This window comes from Gastrolobium bilobum, unplaced genomic scaffold (assembly GCF_033153095.1).
Source record: "Gastrolobium bilobum isolate Gb01-03AN ecotype WA unplaced genomic scaffold, APGP_CSIRO_Gbil_v1 utg17648, whole genome shotgun sequence".
Lineage (NCBI taxonomy): Eukaryota > Viridiplantae > Streptophyta > Magnoliopsida > Fabales > Fabaceae > Gastrolobium > Gastrolobium bilobum.
The window spans coordinates 427,128-451,677 of NW_026898409.1; the positions used below are offsets into that span (position 1 = coordinate 427,128).

The 24,550-nt window shown below is 35.8% G+C and overlaps 4 protein-coding genes across 4 annotated transcripts; 2 read left to right on the forward strand and 2 right to left on the reverse strand.

The window, feature by feature from the left end:
• The first annotated feature begins 862 nt into the window (after positions 1–862).
• Positions 863–1,674, forward strand: LOC133315916 (small ribosomal subunit protein uS19m-like). Its single transcript, XM_061517597.1, has 2 exons — positions 863–986; positions 1,069–1,674. Exon 2 carries the CDS (start codon positions 1,074–1,076, stop codon positions 1,458–1,460), a length of 387 nt encoding a protein of 128 aa, XP_061373581.1. The 5' UTR covers positions 863–986; positions 1,069–1,073; the 3' UTR covers positions 1,461–1,674.
• A 2,408-nt stretch (positions 1,675–4,082) lies between these two features.
• LOC133315884 (bifunctional protein FolD 4, chloroplastic-like) lies at positions 4,083–12,498 on the forward strand. Its single transcript, XM_061517563.1, has 5 exons — positions 4,083–4,344; positions 10,565–10,890; positions 11,262–11,498; positions 11,630–11,797; positions 11,947–12,498. The coding sequence occupies exons 1-5, from the start codon at positions 4,194–4,196 to the stop codon at positions 12,115–12,117; spliced, it is 1,053 nt and encodes a 350-aa protein (XP_061373547.1). The 5' UTR covers positions 4,083–4,193; the 3' UTR covers positions 12,118–12,498.
• Positions 12,499–13,025: 527 nt separating this feature from the next.
• On the reverse strand, positions 13,026–17,937 carry LOC133315902 (putative threonine aspartase). Its single transcript, XM_061517585.1, has 11 exons — positions 17,791–17,937; positions 17,642–17,692; positions 17,246–17,366; positions 16,756–16,840; positions 16,504–16,585; positions 16,277–16,403; positions 14,872–14,975; positions 14,605–14,768; positions 13,761–13,884; positions 13,589–13,693; positions 13,026–13,312 (listed from the first exon to the last, which is right to left on the reverse strand). Exons 1-11 carry the CDS (start codon positions 17,935–17,937, stop codon positions 13,229–13,231), a joined length of 1,194 nt encoding a protein of 397 aa, XP_061373569.1. The 3' UTR covers positions 13,026–13,228.
• A 2,052-nt stretch (positions 17,938–19,989) lies between these two features.
• Positions 19,990–24,074, reverse strand: LOC133315885 (phosphomannomutase). Its single transcript, XM_061517564.1, has 12 exons — positions 23,871–24,074; positions 23,147–23,241; positions 22,841–22,885; positions 22,650–22,716; positions 22,274–22,350; positions 21,694–21,729; positions 21,302–21,357; positions 21,122–21,221; positions 20,929–21,024; positions 20,758–20,847; positions 20,279–20,330; positions 19,990–20,173 (listed from the first exon to the last, which is right to left on the reverse strand). The coding sequence occupies exons 2-12, from the start codon at positions 23,213–23,215 to the stop codon at positions 20,124–20,126; spliced, it is 738 nt and encodes a 245-aa protein (XP_061373548.1). The 5' UTR covers positions 23,216–23,241; positions 23,871–24,074; the 3' UTR covers positions 19,990–20,123.
• Positions 24,075–24,550: the final 476 nt, after the last annotated feature.

A 24,550-nucleotide genomic window follows, 5' to 3' on the forward strand; every position in this document is an offset into this window, starting at 1 on the left:
CCGATAAAATCCTTATTTCTTATCTTATTCCTCTGTGTTTGCTATCTCCATTTTGTAAAAAATAAAATAAAATAAAATTCTGCCTTAGTGACCAAGTGTTTTTTTATAATTGTTCTCCTTTACAAAAAGCTTTTAACAAAAAAATAAAATAAACAAATCTTCTTTACAAGACTAAGGTTACATGCGATATGATAGTGTAACAATCAATTAGTGTTATTATTTATTATCAATCAATTTCACCGTTAGATCGATTATGTTGATCCAACGGTTATATTTATTTTCATCTTTGTATGGTTATGATTCCCCATATTTAAAGTAAAAGTATTAAATATGGAAAATCATGACTATACAAAGGTGAAAATAAATATAAAATATTAAATATGATGAATCATGACCATACAAATATAGAAATAAATGTAACCCTTGGATCCACGTAATCAATCTAACGGTGAAATTAATTGGTAGTAACATTAATTGGTTGTTACAATATCTTTTCTCAAGTTATATTTATAAATTTTTATAAATTATATTTTCATCACGAGTAATATATATTATTTGAACATATATTACCCGTCATACAAAAAAATAGTTTGTAAACAAAAATTAGTATATAATAACCTATCCCCCTTTAAAATATCTTAAAATTATTTTTTTAAGCTAAAAAAAAAAGGGTTTCATAAGTCTCATGTAATATGAGAATTGAAATTTTTCTACACATCTTTTGATTTTTGTGCTGACATGAGTTTCACATATCATTTTTTCTAACATCTTTTTATTTCTATGACATATGAGATTTCAATTCTTGTGTAAATTGAGAATTATAAAATTCAAAAAATAAATAGGCTTACGGTTAACCAAAAAAAAAGTGATTTCAGCACAAAATGCAAAACCCTAAACCCCTGTCAATGGCCACGTTTAAATGAAGAAAACAAAATTGAAATAAAAATTGCATTCCATTTCCACCTAATTGGAATCCATTTACTCCAGTAAGTGCTACCTCATCTTCATTCGATTTTCCAAAGGTTAATATTAGGGTTTCAAATTCGATTTGATTTTGTGTTTGACCAGGAAGAATGAGGCCTACCATGATGCTCAGGGCTCTGAACAAGCAGTTTATCGGAATCTTCGGTGATGCAGCAAACGTCGGTGTTAAGAAGCCGCCGCCACCGCCTCCTACTCCGGTGTCGCGAAAACCGGCGTTCGTGGATGCATTCCTATACAAAATGAAGAAGAACCGAGCTCTTCTGGCAAACAAGACCATTTGGTCGCGGAGATCCACTATCTTGCCGGAATTCGTTGATTCCACCGTCAAGATTTACAACGGGAAAACCACCGTACGGTGTAAGATCACTGAGGGAAAAGTGGGTCATAAATTTGGAGAGTTTGCTCTCACCAGGAAACGCAAAACCAGAGAACAATCCATTGCCAAAAATGTTAAACAAATCAAGAAAAAAAAGTGATTTTTTTTTATAATTTTTCTTTTTTGGGGATATTTTATTTTCTGCAGTTATTTTCTTCGATGTGGTTGTTTCTTAGGCTCTCTAGAATGTTGTTGAAGATCTAACAGTTTTTTCGGGTAAAGAGTAGGGTTTTCTATTCTATCTTAAGTATTTAACTTCAGCATTGGCAATAAGGATTTCATGAAATTTTGACAATGATTACTGTTGAATCAAGAGGGTCCTTTGATTATTTAAACTCTTTATTTTCTGTTATAATTTAACTTGTGGAGGATGGATCCCTGATTTATCATGTTATGCTTATGAGGACCTGAGATTTATGGTTGTGTTATCTGTTTATGCTGATTGTCGTGCCACAGCCCAGGGTTTTGAGCATCATTTTGCTTGTGCTTTTGTGGCCAGGAACATGTTTTTGGAGAGCTGGTGTCGTTTAGAATGGACTGTATTTTTCTGAATACATAATTTAAATATAGGGAAAGATAAGAGGTTTCAATGGTGAATTTTATCAATCAATCATGCATTTGTTTAAGGGTTTAATGTTTCTTCGAAATAGGAGATAACCCCAAATCCATGTAGTTTTGGAGTTTGAGGAAAAAATGTTAGATGTTTTGGGAAAATTTATATTATAAGGGAGAAGCAAAATTCTCGAAATGTCCTTGTATTTTTTTTTCTGAATCCCAAAATGACGTCATTTGTCGTTTTAGGATTGCAAGAGATAAAGTAAGAGAAACATTTTTTCCTTTGTTTAATAGTAGATTTTATGTCATTATTGATAAGTGTAGCCCAATTGCATAAAATTAGTATATCTTTATATACACTGCTGCAGGTGGAAATATTACTGTTTTCATAGCTGACCTTGGGGATGAAATTTCTGGATAGAAATTGTCATTACTTGATTAACTAACAGCAGGATTGATGTCTTGCAGTTCAGTTAAGTAGTTATATGTTACAAGATAGTTTTTGTTCTTCCGAATGATGCTTCTCGAACATAAGTCTAATCTAGTTTATATGGTATTTAACTTTCAAACACTGAACACTCCGTAATCCCTACGGTTGCGGCAAAAGCACTTTGCTGGGCCGACACTGACAAGACGAAAGCTAGGGGAGCGAATGAGATTACAATGAATGGAGGGGATGAAATACCCTCTCTGGTAGTTGGTGTTAAGAACAAAAAAAAAAAAAATCATACTAGTGATAATTGTTTAATGATTAAATCTTCAATGTAGAAGTACATCTATAATCTTGCTAGTCTGGTGATCTGCCTCTCTTAATACTTCAGATTCTAAGAGATGGTGAGAGAGTGCCTCTATACAAGGACATTTTTTGCATTTTGGTTGAAATCTATACAAGGATTTTTGCACGAGTTTTGACCTTTTTAAGACTGCATCTTAAAATCATCCAGGTTGCAAGGCAGCTTGATGCTACTGCATAGTTGGCAGGGGTAATTTGTTACACACTTTTGAGATTTAGTCAAGATGCATTGCTTCTGTTGTAAGTTTTTTCTGCATACTGCTGTACCAAGCATTGTTAAATAGAGCTCAAGTATGTCTATAGCACAAATGAAACAGAATATAAATTTAGGACAAAATGCTGCTGTGAATTCTAAGATAGCATGCTCTCTTAAAGAACATGGATTCCATTCATAATAGATTTGTTTTTTTGGTTTCCAGCGTATAGAAATTTCTGCGGTTGGAGGAATCTAGCATCAGGATGTACTCTCCATTATCCTCCATGCTTGTCTTTTGGGGACCTTACACTTTAAAAGACTGTTTTTGGTTCAAAAAATTTGGCCAGGCCACACATTTACTTCATTTAAAAGAAGGATCAATTTCTTCACCTGCTAAAAATTAATTAACGGGTCACATGTTGAGCCTTATTTCTGTGGCCATTGAATGCATCTTCCTCAACTGTGGTGTTTGTTGTCTTGTGTACAGTGAGTATCACTGTAGTTTGAAATGGAGTTTTTGCTTGCGCAATGTTTTGTGATAAATAAAGTCTTGTGCATTTTAACCAAATAATGGTAGTTCAATTGATGCGTAAGAATTGAGCAGGCGGGGTGGGGTGAGAGTATATGTTTGATCTTCCCAAATACTATTTTTGGGAGGGCTAAAGTCTTACTCCTGGATTTGCCTCGAACAGAATTGTCTCCCGTGAAGGATATTTGTGGTTTATAAAAAAAAAATCTCATGGAAGAGAAAATTTATTCATGGACTTCCATCAGACAACTTAAACTTTTAAAGGTTGTTAATTGATAATGCTAAATATAACAGAGATAAAATCAGATTTAATATTATGTCTGAACTCAATGGTTCTCCATGGTTGTAAAGTATAATAAAAATCATATACACGTCTCACTGATATATTTGGGAGATTAGTGAGTGATAGTATACACTGGTATAGTCTTCAACTACACTATAAACATAGCGAAAAATATTTCTGGCCTGTATTTATTTCTAAAAATCTTAAAAAAATATAAATATAAAGATTATTATAATTTTAAAATAAATTAAAATTACAAAAATACCGTAATTTTTATTTCAAAACGTCGTATTAAATTTACTCTACCGAAGCAACAAATAAACGTAAAAAGTCATAAGATATTCTTATTCTTAACTACGGAAAAGAAAAAAACCGTGTGCGCTGCTAGTGCATCAATTTTTTCTTCACTGATTCTGCACGCACAACAACATTGGTGTCTGGTCGCTGAAAAACAGTGTTTTGAGGAATCACTTCCCAATGGCTTCTTCTATTTTCTTCACCGACTATGCTTCTCATTCTACAGCCGTTCGCCTCCTCCCTCTGCGGCGCCGCCACCACCACCACCACGTGGGCCCTACTTTCCGGCACTTCACCCTTCACTCTTCTCCATCTCTTGTTGTCCCCGTTGGTATGATCTCCCTTCCTCTTCTGGGTTTTCTCTCTTCTCACCTTGTATGCAATTTTTTCCACCTGGGGTTATCTGGGTCCATGCAAAAATGTGTTCTTTTTTGTTTTTAAACTTAAAAAAAAAAGTGTTTTTTTTACCCCCTTTTTTGGGTCTTACGAATAGCATAGCAGAAAATGATGCCCATTTTTTGTGAATTCTATTTTGGTTGTAAACGAAACCAGAAAAGCTAAGAGCTCAAGGAAGAGGACAGAGAAGCTAGGAGAAGAGAGACTCTCATATTGGAACGTATTTCATTGATTACAAAAGCTGTACAATAGATCTATTTATAGATCGGTGATTGAGAGGATAATCAGTTGCTTTTGGTGCAACTGAATCCGTGAATAGTGGAACAGTCACTAACAACTTAAACTAACAAAGTAACTGAAAGCTAAGTGCAGTAACTAAACTAAGTGCACTGTGATGAATTAGCTGATTGACAATGTGGAGAATATAGCTAATCTACTGTATACTCTAATATTCCCCCCTCAAGCTCAAGGAGGATGTAGCAATGATGTGTGATCAAAAACCTTGAACTTGTCTCTGAGTTCTCCAAATCTTGCAGCAGACAAAGGCTTGGTAAACGTATCAGCAACTTGCAGTGGACCAGGAATGTGTTGGACTATAAGGGATTTTGTCATAACTTTCTCCCTTACAAAAAAGAGATCAAGCTCCATATGTTTGGTCCTGGAATGGAGAACAGGATTGTGTGCTAGAGCAACCGTGCTTTGGTTGTCACAATAAATAACTGGAACTTTAATAGGAACCTGTAATTCCTTCAATAAGGATTGAACCCATAGCATTTCAGCTGCAGCATGTGCAAGACTTCTATACTCAGCCTCAGCACTAGAACGAGCCACAAGAGTTTGCTTCTTTGCCCACCAAGAAATGGGATTAGAACCTAAGAGCACACATGCACTTGATGTAGATCTTCTGTCATCCGGATCTGCACCCCAGTCAGCATCACAAAACGCCACAAGTGAGAGTGGTTGATGCTTGGAAGGAGGATGAAACAGAAGCCCATAAGAGATGGTTCCTTTGAGATATCTAAGAATCCGTTTGACAATTTTCCAATGCTCCTCTAGTGGTTGAGAGAGAAACTGACACACCTTGTTGACACTGAAAGCTATCTCAGGTCTGGTCAAAGTAGCATATTGCAAAGCTCCTACAATCGATCTGTAGAGTGAGGGATCCGAGACATAATGAGAACCATGTTTACATAATTTGCAGTTGCTAGGCATGGGAGTAGATATACTCTTGGAATCTGTCATACCAGCCTTGTGCAGAACATCTTTGATGTACTTTGACTGAGACAAAAAGAGTCTGCCATTAGAAAGTGATTTGACTTCAATGCCAAGGAAGTAATCCAAATTACCAAGTTGTTTGAGAGCAAACTTGGAGTTTAGCTGATCAGTGAGATGTTGTATGAGATCAGAGTTGCTACCAGTGATTATAATATCATCTACATAAACCTAAATGTAGATGCAATGACCATTGGATCGAAGAATGAAGAGAGAAGGATCACACTTGCTAGAGACAAAGCCAAGCTGATGAAGTGCTGCTTGAAATTTCTCAAACCAAGCCCTTGGAGCTTGTTTGAGACCATAAATGGCTTTATCAAGTTTGCAAACTAATGACAAGTTAGTAACCTCAAAACCAGGAGGTTGAGTCATGTAGACTTCTTCCAAGAGTTCTCCATTGAGAAATGCATTGTTAACATCTAGTTGCTTTAAGGGCCAACCATTAGACAATGCTAAGGTGAGCATAACACGAACAGTAATGGGTTTAACAACTGGAGAAAAGGTTTCATTGTAGTCAAAACCATGTTGTTGATGGAAACCTTTGGCAACAAGCCTAGCCTTGTATTTATTGATAGTCCCATCCGGATTTTCTTTAATGCGAAATACCCATTTGCAGCCAATGGGTTGTCTAGAGGGAGGTAGAGGGATGAGAGACCAAGTGTTGTTAGCAAGGAGAGCATTATACTCAGTGCGCATAGCTTGACACCATTCAGGAACTAGCAGTGCTTGTTTGACAGTGGTTGGCTCCATATGAGCAGTGAATAAGGAAGGAGTAGGACCTTTGGATCTTGTAAAAAAAGTGTGAGTTGGAGAGTAAGGCCTGAGGTTACGTGGAGGAACATAGTCAGATCCTGATGTGAGAGGTGGAGTGGAGGAAGAAGCTGATAAAGGAGACTCAGTGAGGGAAGGACAGGAATTAGTAAGGACAGGAGTGGATAATGGAGTAGAGCCAGGACTAATGTTGATGTTGACTATACCAGGAGGTGAAAGAGACTGAGGACTCGAAGTAGCTGATGCATCTATGATAGGTAGAGTGGCTGGTCCAGGAGAAGGAAGATGTGTAAGAGGTTGTGCTGCTGTATCTGAGATGGGAAGACTTGCTGGTCCAGGAGAAGAAATATGAGGAATAGGCTGTGTGGTACAGTGTGATGTTTGATGAGAGCAATGGGGTGCAGGAGATGAGACCCGTGATTGTTGAATAAGGGAAGCATTGGGGAAAGAGCAAAAAGAAGGAAGGATGTTGCTAGAATAAGAGGCTGAATTTGGGATAGGTGTGACAGAAGCTGAGTCTGAGGGAAACAAAGCTGAAAATGGAAATTTATTTTCATTGAAAATGACATCTTTGGATATATAGAGTTTGCCATCTGGACTGAGGCATTTGCACCCTTTGTGGTTAGAGGAGTAGCCTAGAAAGACGCACTCATGGGACCGGAAGTTAAACTTGTGCTTGTTGTATGGTCGAAGAAGGGGAAAGCAGGAGCATCCAAAAGTTCGAAGGAAATGGTAATTAGGAAGAGATTTATAAAGGGCAAAATGTGGAATTTGAAATTGTAAAGCTGATGTAGGTAGTTTGTTAACTAAGTATACAGCAATAAGAAAGGCATGGTCCCAAAATTTTAGAGGAAGAGATGCATGAGCAAGAAGAGTGAGACCCATGTCAACTATATGCCTATGTTTCCTCTCAACTAGACCATTTTGATGGTATGTGTGAGGGCAAATTAATCGATGAGTAATGCCCGTTTCAGTAAGGAACTTGGTAAAGGGGCGAAATTCACCACCCCAGTCTGTTTGAACAGACTTGATGACCTGCTTAAATTGTGTAGATATTAAGGAATGAAAGTTTTTGAAGACAAGTAAGGATTCAGACTTGTGTTTGAGTAGATACATCCAAGTAAATCGTGTAGTGACATCAACAAAGGTGATGTAATACAAAAAGCCTTGAGAGGACTGAACAGGAGCTGGTCCCCACAAGTCACTGATTATAAGTTGAAAAGGTTCATTTTATTCTGTAGAGGAAGGGGAAGAAGGTAATCTATGAGACTTTCCCATACAGCATGCTGAACAGAATTCAGGAACATTCTTATTACTCAGTGAAATATTACAATGAGATAGAACCTTTTTCAAGGATTCAAAGTGTGGATGTCCTAATCTGGAATGCCAGATACTACAATTCACAGATGCATCAGTACAGACTGTATTACAGGACAAAGGTTTACAAACAGACTTGAATGAGTTAACAGAATTATTGGACACTGAATTACAAACTGATGGATTACAATTGAACACTGTATTAACAGAATTATTTGAAAGAGAAGGTCTTGAACAGGTTTGATACACAGCTGGAGCAGTAGCTTGAAGACCTTTGAATTTGTAAAGTCCATCAAGTCCAAGAGAGCCTTCAAGTAAGACCTCCTGAGACTCCTGTGATTTGACAAAACAATGAGTAGCATGGAATTCAAAATAGACATTGTTATCATTGGCAAACTGACTAACACTCATGAGATTTTTGGTTATTTTTGGAACTAGGAGAAGATTATGTAAATTAAAAGAAGCATATGGTGGAAGTGAGGAACGAAAAGAACTGGAACCAATAGAGGTGATTGACAAACCTCGGCCATTACCAACAAAAATTTGGTCTGGACCATCATATTGAGAGCTCTGCATCAAACTTGCTGGATTAGAAGTCACATGATGTGAGGCTCCTGAGTCAGGATACCAGTCCAAGGCCAGCTGGTTATTCACAGTTCCAATAGGTGCACGCGAAGGACCAACTTGTGAGAAATTGACTTGAGGTTGCACTGCTTGTGAGTTACCTTGAGTCTGTACATTAGGAAAGGATCCAGGAAAAGCAGGGAAATAGTTCCAGCTAGGATGAGGTGAAGCTTGCGAAACAGCTAAGTTTGCTGTTGCTGGAAAATTTGCTGGAAAGTTCACTGGAGGAGTGTGTGCTGTCATTGGGAATTGAGAAGGAGATGCTTGATTGTACCTCCACCAGCAGTTTGTGGCTTCATGATCACTCTTTCGGCATAGTTGACAAGTGACAAAGGACCTGCCAGTACTCCTGCCACCTCGATATCTACCTCTACCACCACGCCAACTACCACGAGTTGGCTGTGTGTAAGGTCTGAAAGCATTTCCTTGTTCATAAGGATTTTGTTGAACTGGTGCTTGTGGTCTGTTATGCACTTGTTCATTGACACTAGCAGTGGTAGACAACAAAGGAGGATGATGAACCACATTTACAGAATTGAGACTTAAAGCACTGGATTGAAACTTGGTAAGCATGGCCTCTTGAGCCAGAATTTGAGATTCAAGATCATCAAAATTGCCTGAATCTCTGCCTCTGAAATATGTGATGAAAGGACCGTATTCTTCAGGTAATCCTTCAAGAACTGTTCGAACAAGCTCTTTATCAGTGATTGGCTCACCTATTGCAATCAAGGTGTCACCAAGTGCCTTTACACGAGCCAGGAATTCTTCAATGCTTCTGTCACCTTTCTTGATGTTCTTGAGTTCGGAACTAACTTGATTTGCTTTAGCTTTGGTAACTGAATCAAAATATTTGTGGATTTTGTCCCAAGCTTGATGTGACTGACGCACTCCAAGGATCTTGTTGATTATATCCTCTGAGAGAGTAGATTGAAGCCAAGTGAGAAGCATTTTATCAGTTTTCTCCCATTCAACAAATGCTGGATTAACTTGCTCAGCTGCACGATCTTCATTTGACAAGAAACGCAACGGAATATGAGGATTAATCAGAAAACGTTCTAGTTGATGAGCGATTATCGGTGGTTCAACAATTTGTTTCCATAACAGAAAGTTTTTGTTCGTCAACTTTACTGACAATTGAGTGTTGAAAAATATAGGAGATCTTGAGTCATTGGAGGTAGTAGGAGACAGAGAAGGAGATGAGGAAGCTATATCAGGATTTTGTGATGTAGCGGAAGCCATGGTGAAGCAAGAAAAATGGATCAGGGCCCCAAGATTGGAGTTCTGATACCATAAACGAAACCAGAAAAGCTAAGAGCTCAAGGAAGAGGACAGAGAAGCTAGGAGAAGAGAGACTCTCATATTGGAACGTATTTCATCGATTACAAAAGCTGTACAATAGATCTATTTATAGATCAGTGATTGAGAGGATAATCAGTTGCCTTTGGTGCAACTGAATCCGTGAATAGTGGAACAGTCACTAACAACTTAAACTAACAAAGTAACTGAAAGCTAAGTACAGTAACTAAACTAAGTGCACTGTGTTGAATTAGCTGATTTACAATGTGGAGAATATAGCTAATCTACTGTATACTCTAATAGGTTGAGGTTTGTGTTTGGTATTCAAACTACTTCACCCTATATTTTTCAGTTCATCGTTTTAGTTTGAATTTTACCATAAATTGCAAAATAAGTGATAAGCCTTTTTTTATTTTATTTTTAACCATCTGTGTAGCTTGATAGCTTTAGGATTAACTAGGAAATACATGCATTCTACTATTTCTGCACTGGTCTAATCACATTAGTATAAGGTGTTGGTGGTGTTACTTTGTTTATTGATGCTATGGTTGTGATACAAGTTATGTTGGGAGTGTATGTTTGAAGAGGAGTTTTAACTAGGTTCTTCAAGATATTAGACTTGGTTGTCAGAGAGATTTGATTCTTGAGTGTTTCATTCGTTCTTTTAAGATTAACCTGGGGGAAAAATGTGTTTTGCTTGATTGTTGCATTCCATTGTTGTCATTGCTCATAAGTGGATGGAACATTGTAACTTCTTGAGTTACCTACACATTTCTTTTGGTGCTCATATGTGTGTGCCTTTCCTCTGCTTGCTATTGACTAAAATGGTTTTGCTAACCTCTCTGTTCATATTTTTCATTTGACTTTATGTGCAGCTGCCATGACTACTAAGGCTTCTGCTATGGTGATTGATGGAAAATCAGTGGCAAAGCAAATCAGAGATGAGATAACAGCTGAAGTCTCCAGGATGAAAGAAGCCATTGGTGTGACTCCTGGGTTAGCTGTAATACTTGTTGGAGACAGAAAGGACTCTGCAACTTATGTGCGTAACAAGAAGAAGGCTTGTGAATCTGTGGGAATCAATTCCTTGGAAGCTAATTTGGCGGAGGATTCCACAGAACAAGAAGTGCTGAACCATATTGCAGACTTCAATGATGATCCTTCAGTTCATGGCATTCTTGTTCAGTTACCTTTACCTTCTGTATGCTTCTAAACCTCTATCTTCATTTCCATTTTTGGGAAAAGTATTCCATGATAAGAAATATGTCAGTAACCTATTTTTATGTCGTAGTATGAACTATTCTTAAGTGCTTTGGAAACTACATTAAGCTTTTCGGACATGAAACATTAATATCTTCGAGATTCTCTTATGGTGTAGTTTGAAAATGCAAGTACTTCATTTCTAGATTGTATAATGTCATGGAGCTGTATATAAACACACAACACTCTCAATTTAACGTGTACTAAACAGCTAAAATGATGCACCAAGGTTTTATCGTTTTTATGTGCACGAGTCTTCTCTCATAAAATCTTGTATAGAAGTTTTATTCATTTTCCTGATTCACGTGACAGCACATGGATGAGCAAAACATCTTGAATGCTGTTAGAATTGAGAACGATGTAGATGGTTTTCACCCATTAAATATTGGTCGCCTTGCCATGCGTGGAAGAGAACCCCTGTTTGTTCCCTGTACACCAAAGGGATGCATAGAGCTACTACACAGATATGGTGTTCCTATCAAAGGAAAGAGGGCTGTTGTGATTGGTCGGAGCAATATTGTAGGAATGCCAGCTGCCCTCTTGCTGCAAGTAATATACAATTCGACCAAATTCAGTAACAGTTCCAAACTGGTTCTGATTAGCCATAATTGTTTTCTCCTTTTTGCTTTTGCTGCAACAAAATATGTTTCTGCTTCTTTATATATCTCTTATTTCACTAGAGGGAAGATGCTACTGTAAGTATTGTCCATTCCAAAACCAGTAACCCTGAGGAGATCACAAGACAAGCAGATATCATTATCTCTGCCGTTGGTCAACCAAACATGGTTAGGGGGAGCTGGATAAAGCCCGGCGCAGTCATAATCGATGTTGGAATCAACCCAGTAGAGGTATGTATACTTATTTTAAGGTCATGCTAATAGTACACTACTGACATCCTATCCTAGTTGGTACTGGTTTGAGGACTGAAGATCATATTTAAGGCTTAATTTTTAATATCAATGTTATTTAACCTATGTGTGTTTGGTGTTTGTGACAGGATCCAAATAGCCCTCGAGGTTATAGATTGGTAGGAGATGTATGTTATGAAGAAGCCAGCAAAGTTGCCTCGGCTATAACACCAGTTCCTGGAGGAGTTGGTCCAATGACCATAGCAATGCTTCTCCAAAATACTCTCCTCTCTGCAATGAGGATACACAATTTTGAATAAACATATATTGTCAATTGCAACCTGGTTAAACCATGCATATCATTTTGGCCCATCTATTTTTCGTTTTTGGTCTATTCTACATTGAGAAAATAGGGGAAGTTTGTTCCCCCCCTGGACATCCACCTCCCTGAAGTTGCATCATCATATGATGCACAAATTGTCTAGGAGATTGATGTCCAAATCCTACAATAACTCTGGAAGATCATACTGTAAACAACTCATTAATCTTAAGGCACACTTAAGAGACTGAAGTAAAATGGTTGTTAGAGACAGTGTCGTAAACTAAAGTCAATTGCAAGCAAAGCTTGGAAGAGTTTATTATAAAATTTAATTTGACACAATAATTGTAACAATTGATCTAGTTATTTTCTTTAGTTTGGTTGGCATGTTAAGGTGATTCTAGATTTGCTTTTATATGTCCTGTGTAGACCTCAATCTAAAACGGGTCAATCCATTTCCAGGATAAGGAAAGAAGGCCATGGTGTAAATGAGACAGCATAAAAGATTGAGCGCAAAAGTATTTTAATATTTAAGTGCAGCATTTACAGAAAGTTTCATTGTGAAACCATTTGTAAAGTTATTTTCAGAAGAAATACCCATTAATCCACAGTACAGATTACCTATCAAGCATTTTTTAGGTACTTATTTGATTTCGTCTTTGTATTGTTTCAATTGAATGCCCCCTCTCAAACTATAATTATCAGAAAACTTTAGTAAATAGTGGAAACAACTGGTTAACTAAACATAAAAACACATTTAATTCAGTATATGACTCAAAATCCACAGAACTAAAGACCATTTGCCGGCAACCAAACATGATCTTACATCTATTTTAACCAAAAATATCCCAACTTATCTAAAATAAGCTGATTCTTAATTGGATATGTACTTGCTTTGCACCAGTATAGTTAGATAAGCTGATTCTTAATTGGATATGTACTTGCTTTGCACCAGTATAGTTACATAATTTCAGTCCTTCAATACACGGCGCAATAAAGGAGAATAAAAAATTTGTGGGAAAATCAAGCAGTTTTAATCATGTAATTTAGCTGCAGGTGTCATGAATTTCAACTCTTCAGCACTGATGAAATTTGATCAGCTACCAAAACAATTATCCATTTGAAAGATCTATTCGTGCTCCAAATTGATCTATTGCAGTCCTACTTTGTTGTTTTGTACTCCTAAGAATTGAAACCTGGAACATACCATAATGTAAAAGCATTACTTTACAAAAGGTTAGCTACGATCAGGTTAGAGGAGGTAAAAGGTATAAGGAAGGGTAAACATGCTAAATTAAAAACATCTTTAATAAAACTTTGTTTAGGCAATATTTTCTAAGCTATTTGGATCATGATGTGATGATTTCATAATTATCACACTTTGTTAATATCTCAAGTTAAAATTCAAATAAAAAAAATAAGAATATCAAATCCTCATCTGATGAAAAATCAAAAGGTCATAACTATGCAACCTTGGGCCGTTCCATAGAGCTTCCAAAATACCCTACTCCAAAAGACAAGGAAGAGTAAGCAGCTGCAATCTCTACACCTTTCAGCCTTGATGATTTTCCTTGATCCTAAAGAAAATTGATAAATTAAATAATCTTCACAAAACTATTAACTGGAAAAGCTGAAGGGACTCACTGTTATAGATGCATCCGACTGCACAACCAAGATCCCCGCACTGCTATCAGTACCACATTGACTGCTATTCTCAGCAACAGAGCGTAAGATTTTTGTGCAGGCAGAGGCAGCACCAGACTGTGAGCTGAAGGAAAGTCAACATCAGAAAAATCCAATGCATGGAGTATTGCTATAACACACAAAGCTAATTAGACAAAGAAAATATTCAATACTTAAATGCAGTTACACAACAATGCTTAAAAATTGAAAGTTTCAATTTCTGAAGCCTAACAGATAAACAATGCAAGATGTTCGAGAGATCATATTTTTAACATTCACATAGCTTACCAATTCTGCACGGCAAGCAAACTAGAGATTTAAGATTAAAAAAGTGCCTTTTTCTTTCATTAAATTTCTCAAGCGAATACTTAAAAATTCTGCTATGAGATATTTCAAAAATATGATATTTAACATGTGTACAATACAATATCCAGTCACCAATATCAAAGCATAAAATTTGTAAATTTTAATGAAAAGCATCATTTTATTGCATGTCCTCAACCTCAAAAATAGAAAAGATATCACAGATGGAAAATTTTAGACTTAGAATACACTCCCTAATCTCTGTGCTGATAGGTCCTTCAAGAACACCAGCTCAAGTTTATGGACCAAGACAAGGTCCAAAATGTGATACATTCTATCATATCAATGAAGAATCATAACTTTTTCCTTCAAATATAAAACTATCACAAAAAAGACACAATACTACTGAAGCTCACAGACTAGCTCTTATAAATTGACTATATAAAGATTCTCTCCCTATTTCTTATAGAAATACCAACAGTCATCTGAGAGCCAACCGTACAGTGACAATGAAACAAAGCACTCCCTAGCTGCAAATCCTTTCATTAGGTGCTCTCCTGCACCAGAGACACAACAGCCAGCCATGAATGGAGCCCCAAAGGGACCTTTTGATGATGCCCAACAACCTGAACCAAACATTGCTGCTAACCCAACTCGTCCACTAATCTGTTGCATATTTTGTATATATAATTATGAGTAAGAACTAAGTACTCTAATATGGAAGTGTGGCACACTAGCAGAAAAGAAAACATAGAAAACCATTCTTCACCTTCAGAGCAATACCACCACTGGAGGCCCCTGATGCTACATGCCCCTCAGTATCTACACAAATAACCCCAACTGTGTCCAGTACGCGATCTTCCATAGCATAATCTGTTTCATAAGGGGGCATGGCTTTAGCATGATAAAGTTCATAGGGAGTATCCTACTAACGTAATAGTTGAAGGCTTGGAAAAAACATGCCGACCAAGATATTTTTTTTTCTTTTAATAAATTACGATGATAGAATTTGTTGGCAATTAGCTTTGTTCATATAAGCCATACTTATTAATCTCGGATAGCGGTGCGTAGCAGTTGACCCTCCAAACTGCTATAGCGCTATAGCGGGTAGCGCTACAACGCTAATGTGCAAAATGTACCTAAGTGATACACTAAATTGTACTCCACAAATATAAAACTTAAAATATGAAAATATGACATAAAAAAACAAATTTGAAGGATCTCAAACTAAAACATAAATGATTTCAAACATTAAAATTCAAATCATAAGCAAATTGAAGGAATTAAAGTCTCAAATAATGTAACACAACAAAATAAAGTGGCAAAATTAGTCAAAATTCAAACTGCCACTTAAGAGAAATGTCAAAATCAAAGAACTTAAGGAACTAATCATAATTGAAATCATGAACATCCAAATCTTCATCTTTACTTTCACTTGTATCTAAGTTGTAAATCTCTTCTTTCTACGGCGAGAACATTTTTGCAGAAACTACTGTAGCGGCCGCTACATCCGCTACACTTTGCCTAACCGTAGCGGCGCGGTCTGTGGCGGCCAGTATGATATAAGCACAAGCATTCGAGCATGAAAGGAACAGTATACTGCACTGCCAAATGCATTTATGCCATAAGCAAAGGTTGACAAAGGCCAATATACAACTTGAGGCAGTTAAAAGGGTAAATAGCTTTCTATTTTAATATTTCAATGCAAAATAATCGTATTTTATGGTGTTTCCATTTCTTTCAAAACCTTTACGACAGTGGGCTTCAGATTTAGCTTTGTTAATTAGTTGCCTTGATTCTTTTAGTTGTTTTAGTCTGTTTGATAGAAAGATTGAGTCCATGGACTCTTCAAGCTCCTAATCTTTGCAATGAAGTCATTTTGCAAGGTCAAGATTTCCTCTAGGTGAAGGCTTTTTTCTTGGCTTTAAAAAATGATCTACAATAGGTGCAAAAAAAAGGGCTTTATATCATAACATTATCTCACGTGATTCCAAGAGTTTGAAGATCAGAAGCCATCTTCTTTCACACTATGATTGCTTTTGGGCTTGTAGGCTTTTGCTAATTTTCATGAACAATGGGTCTGTCCAGGTTCTTTAGAGCATCTCTGTTGATTGATTTCATGGGTTGGAAGCAGAAAGAAGGGTAAGCTCTTGTACAAGTTTGCTATTAAATACCTGGCATTGCAGTACTTTGACAGACAGAAGAATCACCCTCAGGAGAGTTCTGTGTCTTAGATCTTGCAGCTTCAACCATAGATTTGTACTTTGTCCATTGGGCTTTTGCCTTTTCTGTCACCAGCCACTGTTATGAGATATAATCAAAGTTATAATTTTGAAGTGGAACCAGTATGACTTAGTGATAAGTTCCAGTGCAGAATTTAAATCATAATTGAAAATATGACCTCATTGGCCTCTTCTATACTTGGTGGCAATGCAACGCCCTTAGATGTAGCCCATTTGCGAGCCCCTTCACCCACCAAGAAGCTGCAGATATGAAAATTTTCTGTAAATCTGACAATAGATACTATCATGTGGATTTGTTAGAATAAGGTGAAAAAAGAGAAGGCTTTCACAAATATTAATTATGGTGGTAAATCTCATATAGTCATGGAAATGCTTTGGTCACAAAAGCAGAGATGTTGAGTAGTCATTACATTGGAGGAATTCGACCCAACAACGGAGATCCCATCATCTGTTCTTTGGCCAATAAAGCAGCAATTTGTATAGCATTTCGTACACCTGGTCTATAGTTAATGGAGTAAATACATAGAAACATGACAGAAAATTTGACATAGAATAGCAACTTCCAAAGTCTTGAGCAAGCAAAAAGTAAAGTTAGAACAATACCCCCCAACAAGAGACAAAAGATTTCCCTGCTAAGTAAACATATAGGGTCTGCTTGGTTGAGTAGGTGGAAGGCGAAAATTCTTTATTTTGCACACAACAGAGTCTCAGTGTATATGAAGAAAATAAGAATGTAAAAAATTATGATGTATCTAGACTGTATTGTATCCATACATAAATACATTTTCATTTTCCAAATACTCAACCAGATTAGTGCCATTTACTAATGAGCTTAACATCAACTGTTCTATCTATCTATTTATCCATGTATCTATCATGTAATAATGTTAACATAAGTACCTGGCACTGCTCCAACAGCCCCAAAAGCTCCAGATTTTCCATCCATTATACTGGCATCACATTCTACATTACCATCCTCCGTCAAGTTAGACCCTCTCCCTGCATTTGTGCTTGGATCATCCTTCATCCACAAAAATAAAAAATAAAAAAGTAGTTCATATTAAACCAATCCAAGAAAGGGTAATCGCTGTTTCTCAAAGCTTCTCAAAGCACCATAATTTTTTTATTATTTATATTTACATTAACATTAAGTTAAAACATTAACATGAGGAAACATTAACATAAGATTTTGTACATTAACATAAGAAAAAAAGTTAACATAAAATGCACGTGGGGTAAAACAATTTTCAAAAAAAGAAAAAAGACAAGAACATAGGAAGAAAGGTAAGTAAGTACCTCCAAGACTTGAATGGCAGCTACAACAGCATCTAAGCACTGTCCCGAACCCTACATACATTAAAAAAATAAAAATATAAACAGTTGTTGGTGTTGGTGGTGACAGACAGATTGAAGAAAATTAATGTTTTCTTGGATTTGGTTACAACCTTGGATAGAACAGAAGCAGCAGCAAGACAAGCGCGGTTCATGGCCGACCTAAGCGCTTTTTCGTTTGAAGGAGAGTGGTAACCGGCACCTACGTGAACCGCCACGAAAAACCTCTTTCCCTCATCACCGTCACCATCACCACCCATTGCTCTTTCTTTGCAGCCCTACTTGTTCTTCTTCTTCTTCTTCCTCCTCCCACTTATTTTTTTAATTACAACTTCTTCTTTTTTTTTTTCTCTTTTTTCTTTGAAAGTTCTTTTTTTTTTAATCTTTTAATTATAACCAGCTTGCAACAACTTCCATGTAATTTTTCTCCTCGTTAACCATTTAAATCAAATTAATCTAAAAATATATAATAAATATATAAATAATAATAATATAATAACAAAGTAATCTTTATTAGATATAGGATTTATTATTTGTGATATTACACGAGATAAATTTATTTTTTATATATACATAAAAGTGTGTAAGACTCATATTTTTTTTTTCTCTTTTTTCTCATCACATGAATTCACATGAACCTCACACTTTTATATATTAGTCTTACAGCACAAAAAACAATAAACTCTTTAATCTATATATATATATATATAGAGGCAGGATCCTTTGACACCGGTGTCAAATTTAAAGTTTGACACCTCATCTAAGAGCCGTTAGATCAAAAAAGATCAATGGTGTCATATGCTTACAAATCAGAGTCGTTGATTTTTTTGATCTAACGACTCTTAGATGAGGTGTCAAACTTCAAATCTAACGGCTCTTAGGATCATTTGACACCGGTATCAAATTTGAAGTCTGACACCTCATCTGAAAGCCGTTAGAATCCTACCTCTATATATATATAATCAAGTGACACTCTCTCTCTCTAGTATTATATTACTAAGATAGTTGCAAGCTTTTTCACTAATTAGACATTAGAAGAGGGTGATATTGAAATTTAATTGGATACTAGAGTTGATAACCCATACGTATATGAGATCTCAGAATCTATCCTTGTTTTAGAGGGGGTGTTAAGGAAAATTCTTGTCATTAGCTCACCAGAATTTGTAGCTTTCATTATTTGAATGTCAACGTGAAATATCTCCCAAAACTTCTATGAGAATGCTTGTAAGTGGCATGATCATTTTCTTAAGAATTATTATGTTGCAAATTCAACCACCAGCATAAGTCACAAAAGTTAATTACCTGAGTTCTAATTTAACTAATCACAAACTTCTTACTAAATCGGCTTTTTGACCCTTATAATCCTTTATTAATTAATTATCGATTTGACCTTGATTATAAACTATTTCAAAAATTTAACCCCCTCAAAAAACATAACACCAATCTGCCCCTGTTTGACTGTTGACCACCAAGCCTACCCGGGTACACCCCTCCCTACTCGGGTAGACAAAAATTTTCAAAAAATACCCGGGTAGGGAGGGGTGTACCCGGGTATTGTTCTTCGCACTGAGAAATTACTTGAAGTATTTACCCGGGTAAAGAGGGGTGTACCCGGGTAAATCTTCGACCACCGGTTCGTTCATTGGTGGGTTTCTTGAATTTGTGCAGTAGAACTGAAGACATTCATTTGGGGAAGCAAATTCACAGTCATGTTCTAAAATTGGGTTTTGATGAAGGGAGTGTGCACATTCAATCTGCTTTGATTGATATGTATGGAAAATGCAGGGAGATTGAGAGCTCTGTAGCTGTATTTGAATGCCTTCCCAAGAGGACTTTGGAGTGTTGCAACTCATTGATGACCTCTTTGTCTCATCGTGGTGCCATTGAAGATGTGGTGGAATTGTTTGGTTTAATGGTCGATGAAGGTCTTATGCCAGATGAAGTAACCTTATCCACCACACTTAAGGCATTGTCGGTATCTGCTTCATCAAGCTTCACGAGCTCCCAATTACCCGGGTACACCCCTCCTTACCCGGGTAAATAATTCAAGCAATTTCTCAGTACGAAGAACAATATCCGGGTACACCCCTCCCTACCCGGGTAGATAAAAATTTTCAAAAAATACCCGGGTAGAGAGGGGTGTACCCGGGTAAGCTTGGTGGTCAACGGTCAAACAGGGGCAGATTGGTGTTATGTTTTTTGAGGAGGTTAAATTTTTGAAATAGTTTATAATCAAGGTCAAATCGATAATTAATTAATAATAAAGGGTTATAAGGGTCAAAAAGCCTACTAAATCCCAATATGAAGTCACAACAAAAATAGAAATTGGAATTACATTTGCAACTTCTGTGATCCTGTCATTTTACAATAAAACGATGTATTGTTGAGGACAACTTGGTATTTGTTTTTGGCAGGTAAGTGACATATTGGTACAATGATCTTAATATCATAGGAAGAGAGCTTTGCACTGCTTCATAGTATCTTCAGGGCTTGTAACTGAAAAAAAGAAAAAAAATCGTACAAGTCATTAGGATCACAGAATAGTTGTTTCCTTGCAAATAATGACTTGGTTTTCAATCTAATTTATTAAAAACAACTAACCAGTGTGCCCAACAGTGCGTTCTGATGCATAAATTTCATGATCATTTCCACCCTACTCAAAGAAAGAAACAATAAAGAAAAGTTATATGAAATGAATACTTTTGACCTATGACCATATACCATGCCTATGGGAAAGCTGAAAGGACACATGAAACAAGTAATGTTAAGTGAAGGTCCATTCTAGACAATGACAATGGGAAGATAATATTGGTTTCGAGAATGAATGAGATTGCATCAGTTGTTTTATAATAATTAGAGATGTCCTTCAATATGCATATAAAATCTAAAAGCATTGTTATTTTGGTGTATGATTTAAATGAAAACTTAAAGAGAAAAAAGGATTCTCGTCAGCATAAAGAACTGAATCAAATTGCCAGCTACTTGCTTGTTACAAGTTACAACAAGCAACAAGGAACACATAGTTGGCTTGATACTCATAAGTCTAAACAATTTAGGTTTGCATAAACTGTTGGACTAACCTTGTAAGTTTTGTCACCAAAGAAGTGGATTTCATTGAAATCATCAACGTATCTCAGGCAGTATGTTTTATCCCAACCTTGAGGGAAAACCTGTGCAATGGATTCAAATTTAAACGAGTTGGGTTAAAATTTGACCAATAAAGTCACCACAATATGAAGATCATCACTTACATCAAAGCTTATCTGTCCTCCAATGGAAAATGTTAAGTTAAGATGAGCAAACTTCTCGCGTAGTACAGAAACCATTTTGGGGCGTATGTTCTGAATCTGAGAACTTAAATTGCAAATTTCAGGATAAAGTATTACCTATAACTCAAAATCAAATCATTGAAGCTGAAAACTCTTAAGAGCCAAGATACATCACCTTGTCATACTTCTCAAATTCTTCTCTTTCTTCTTGGCTACAGTTTCTCCCAATTGGTGACACATTCAGCATCCCACTACGAAACTCTATAAATGTTCCCCTAACAATTTTATCATGTCAATTATGATTCAAAAGTTACATCAAGTATAAATCTATGATTAGGTTCTAGATCCCACTAACCTCTTAATTGGGATATCCAAATCTGCAATGTAATGAAGTGTAAAATTGATAAATTCCTGCAAAATAATCCCCCATTCTATCATATTAGTAAAAGCAGGATAAATATAAATATCTTCTTTACATATAAAAGTTTATTGAAATCAAACTGTCACTCCATAGATGTAAAATCTTGTTAATTTACTTGTCTTCTAAGCTTAAGCTACAATACACAATACATAGATCAACTTTATTTATTTATTTTTGCTTTTAGAATATATGCCATGCTAAGAATCTCATATGCTGATATGTTTATGTAACAACTTGACACACATATATTAGGATGTAATCAGAAGACCAACTCTAGTCTCAAATGGGGAAGATGCCTTAAATTGAAATGGAAATATAGGCTTTACCTTGAGCTTTTCTTCCCCAAGGAATGACTTCAAGCTCTGCAAAGAGGGCAACACTCGATTCATTATGTTGTATTAGAGAAAAGTTTGACATTAATAAAAACGAGAAACGATGGCCGGAGGAGGGGGCAAGTAAATTCTGAATAGCTTAATCTATAAATCATTTTTCTTTCTTCAATATGGTGTAAAATGGCTATATTTTCTTTTATAACCACTCCACTTCCCATTAAATCATGACTAGCAAGGGTAAGGACGAAAACAATCTTTATGTGCAACATTACCCTTGCATATTTGCAAAGAGATTATTTCCTAGATTCGAACACGTGACCTTTTAGTCACAAAGGAGCAGCTTTCCCACTATTCTAGACTCATCCTCTTTATAATTCCTATCACAAATCACAATATAGTATCACTTGTTAAAAATACTTTAGTTGCATGTTTTCTTTTTAATTACTCAGAGGATCAGCACAATTTCATTAACATATATCTTAGTTCATGCTAATAAAGTGTTATGTCAAAATTAAAACATCATCCTGATCATAGCATTTTTCTTTTATCATGGATTAAAGCTTTTGTGGTGTACCTGGGTTCCTATGAGCTTTCCCTCCTTATGAGCCACAAGACCATTCTCAGAAAATACGTAATCATAGTCATTGGTAACTGCATAGACAAATAGGGACGTTTAAAAGATATATCGTTCTATCATGAGTATGAGAAAAGAGGAAGAAAGGAGAGAATGTAAAGGAATTCTGGATATAATTTGATATTAGCTTATAACCAAACATATTAGACTTGAGCCAGTTTTAAAGGCTGGAATTCAACACACAAGAACAAGAAAAAGAAAATATAGATAGAATTAGTTAATTAGTGGAAAGAAGAAGTAAGATCAATTTTCTCAAAGTGGTCTCCCATATGTTCAACATATAGCCTCAGAAACCAAAGAGTTACTTATAACTAACCTGTCTTGCCTAGTTGCTCAGATATCTTTACAAGGTCAGATCCACCAACAACTCCAACTGTTACGACCTGTACTTAGACATCACAAGATACCAAAACAAAACATCATTCTATAGTTTGTACGTAGACAGAGAAAGCAGACAACAAGAAAAAGCAAAGCATGTTAATAAAAAGAATTTTTAAAATCATGTACCTTGCGTAGTTCCTGCATGAACTCTAACATCTCCGGAGTAGCCGCCTTGAATTTGAGAAGGAAACATTAAATAGACATAATGCAAGACTAACAAATCTAAAAGAATAAAGCCAGATTTCTATTTTTGTTCAGCAAGAAGGTGTTTTTGCATTTTATGATGAGGGAACAGATGAATAACCTCAAATGAATTTTAGATAATAGATTCACCTTAGAACCATATCAAATTGCTGCATTGATATATCTTGCAATTTTAATCAGAACAAAATAACTATAAACAGTGTCTTTAGTTGCAGGAGAAATAGTTACCTTCCTTGGAGCTGTAAGAGTTCCATCAACATCAAATAAAGCAATTAAACAAGGTTTCCTAGCAGCCATTATAGCTTATTGTTCTGCACCCCAGCCTGCAAAACCTTCAACCTTTTTTCATCAATTAATGATGAAAAAAAAAAAAAAAACAGATTTTTATCAAGTTTTAAGAAAATATATCTTCAAACTTGCAAATAAGCCAAAATTTTCAATGATAAGTGTTCCCGGAAAATGTTTTGGCTTAATCAAACAATTCAGATAAAATGTACAGAAAAAATTGCGGAACTTTATCAATTAATAACCAACGTCACACAAAATTCCATTACATGTCTAGCAAATGACAAAAGCATCATCCAGCTTGCAAATGCAAATAAGCTACATATTTTCAAATTTCAATGCTTCATCAACAAGTTAGAAAAAGAAAATTTTCAAATTTAAAATAAGAGAAGAAAAATAGAAGAAAGCCAAGAAAAAACAGATAAAGGGAAACGCATATTAAGCCTCAAAATCTATAAAAAGATTTCAACTTTCTAGTGTAAGCAGCATGAAAAAAAAAAATGTGAAACTTGTCTAATTGAAGCTGCTACATATTGGGAAGCTGGTTTTAGCTGCATGTAGTTAGAATTCTAATCAATACCCAATTACAAAATAAAGCCCATTATTATAAGGTGTGAAATGTAGAAGTAGAATTGAGAAGCACAAGCAAAGTGGAACAAAAACTTGCCTTGTTAGTTCAGTGCAGAGAGAGAGAGAGAGAAGTGAAACTTAGAGACAAAATTTGAAACAGATCTTGAATGGTTTGCAAGGGGTTATAAAAGATTGGTTCAGATCTGTGACAGAGTAACAAACAACCTTTGAGTGGTCCCATAAGAAATCTGTGTGACAACACAAACATGTGCTTCTGATCGTAACCTATGAGGGTGCTCTGAAGCACTTGTTTAGGTAAAGGGGCACAAATCCTGAGGAAAATAAGCCATCTCAAATCCCCAATTAAACTAAATTAAGAAAGGGTTCGTTTTTTTTTTTTTTCACTCATTATAGTTAAGAAATTATAATATTTTTATAACTATAATAGTATTTCTTATTATAAACTTTTAATCTTTCAACTAAAAATGATCTTCTGGGAGTAAATATAGATAACTTATCTACATTCATCGTAGAAATATTAAAGTCATAAAAAAAAGGGAAAAACTATGTTAAATCTCTTTCCTACTTATTGATCAATTTTCATCTTGCGCCTTTTGTTTTTTTGTTTTTGTTTTTTTTATAAGTGAGTGATCTCAGCATATGGTTGTGTCTATAATAAGAATAAAGGTATCTCATGTTAACATGATATTAACGAAGCCCTTACATCAAATCATACAACCAAGGTGTAGCTCAGTTGGTAAGTGGACTGTAGCTCGA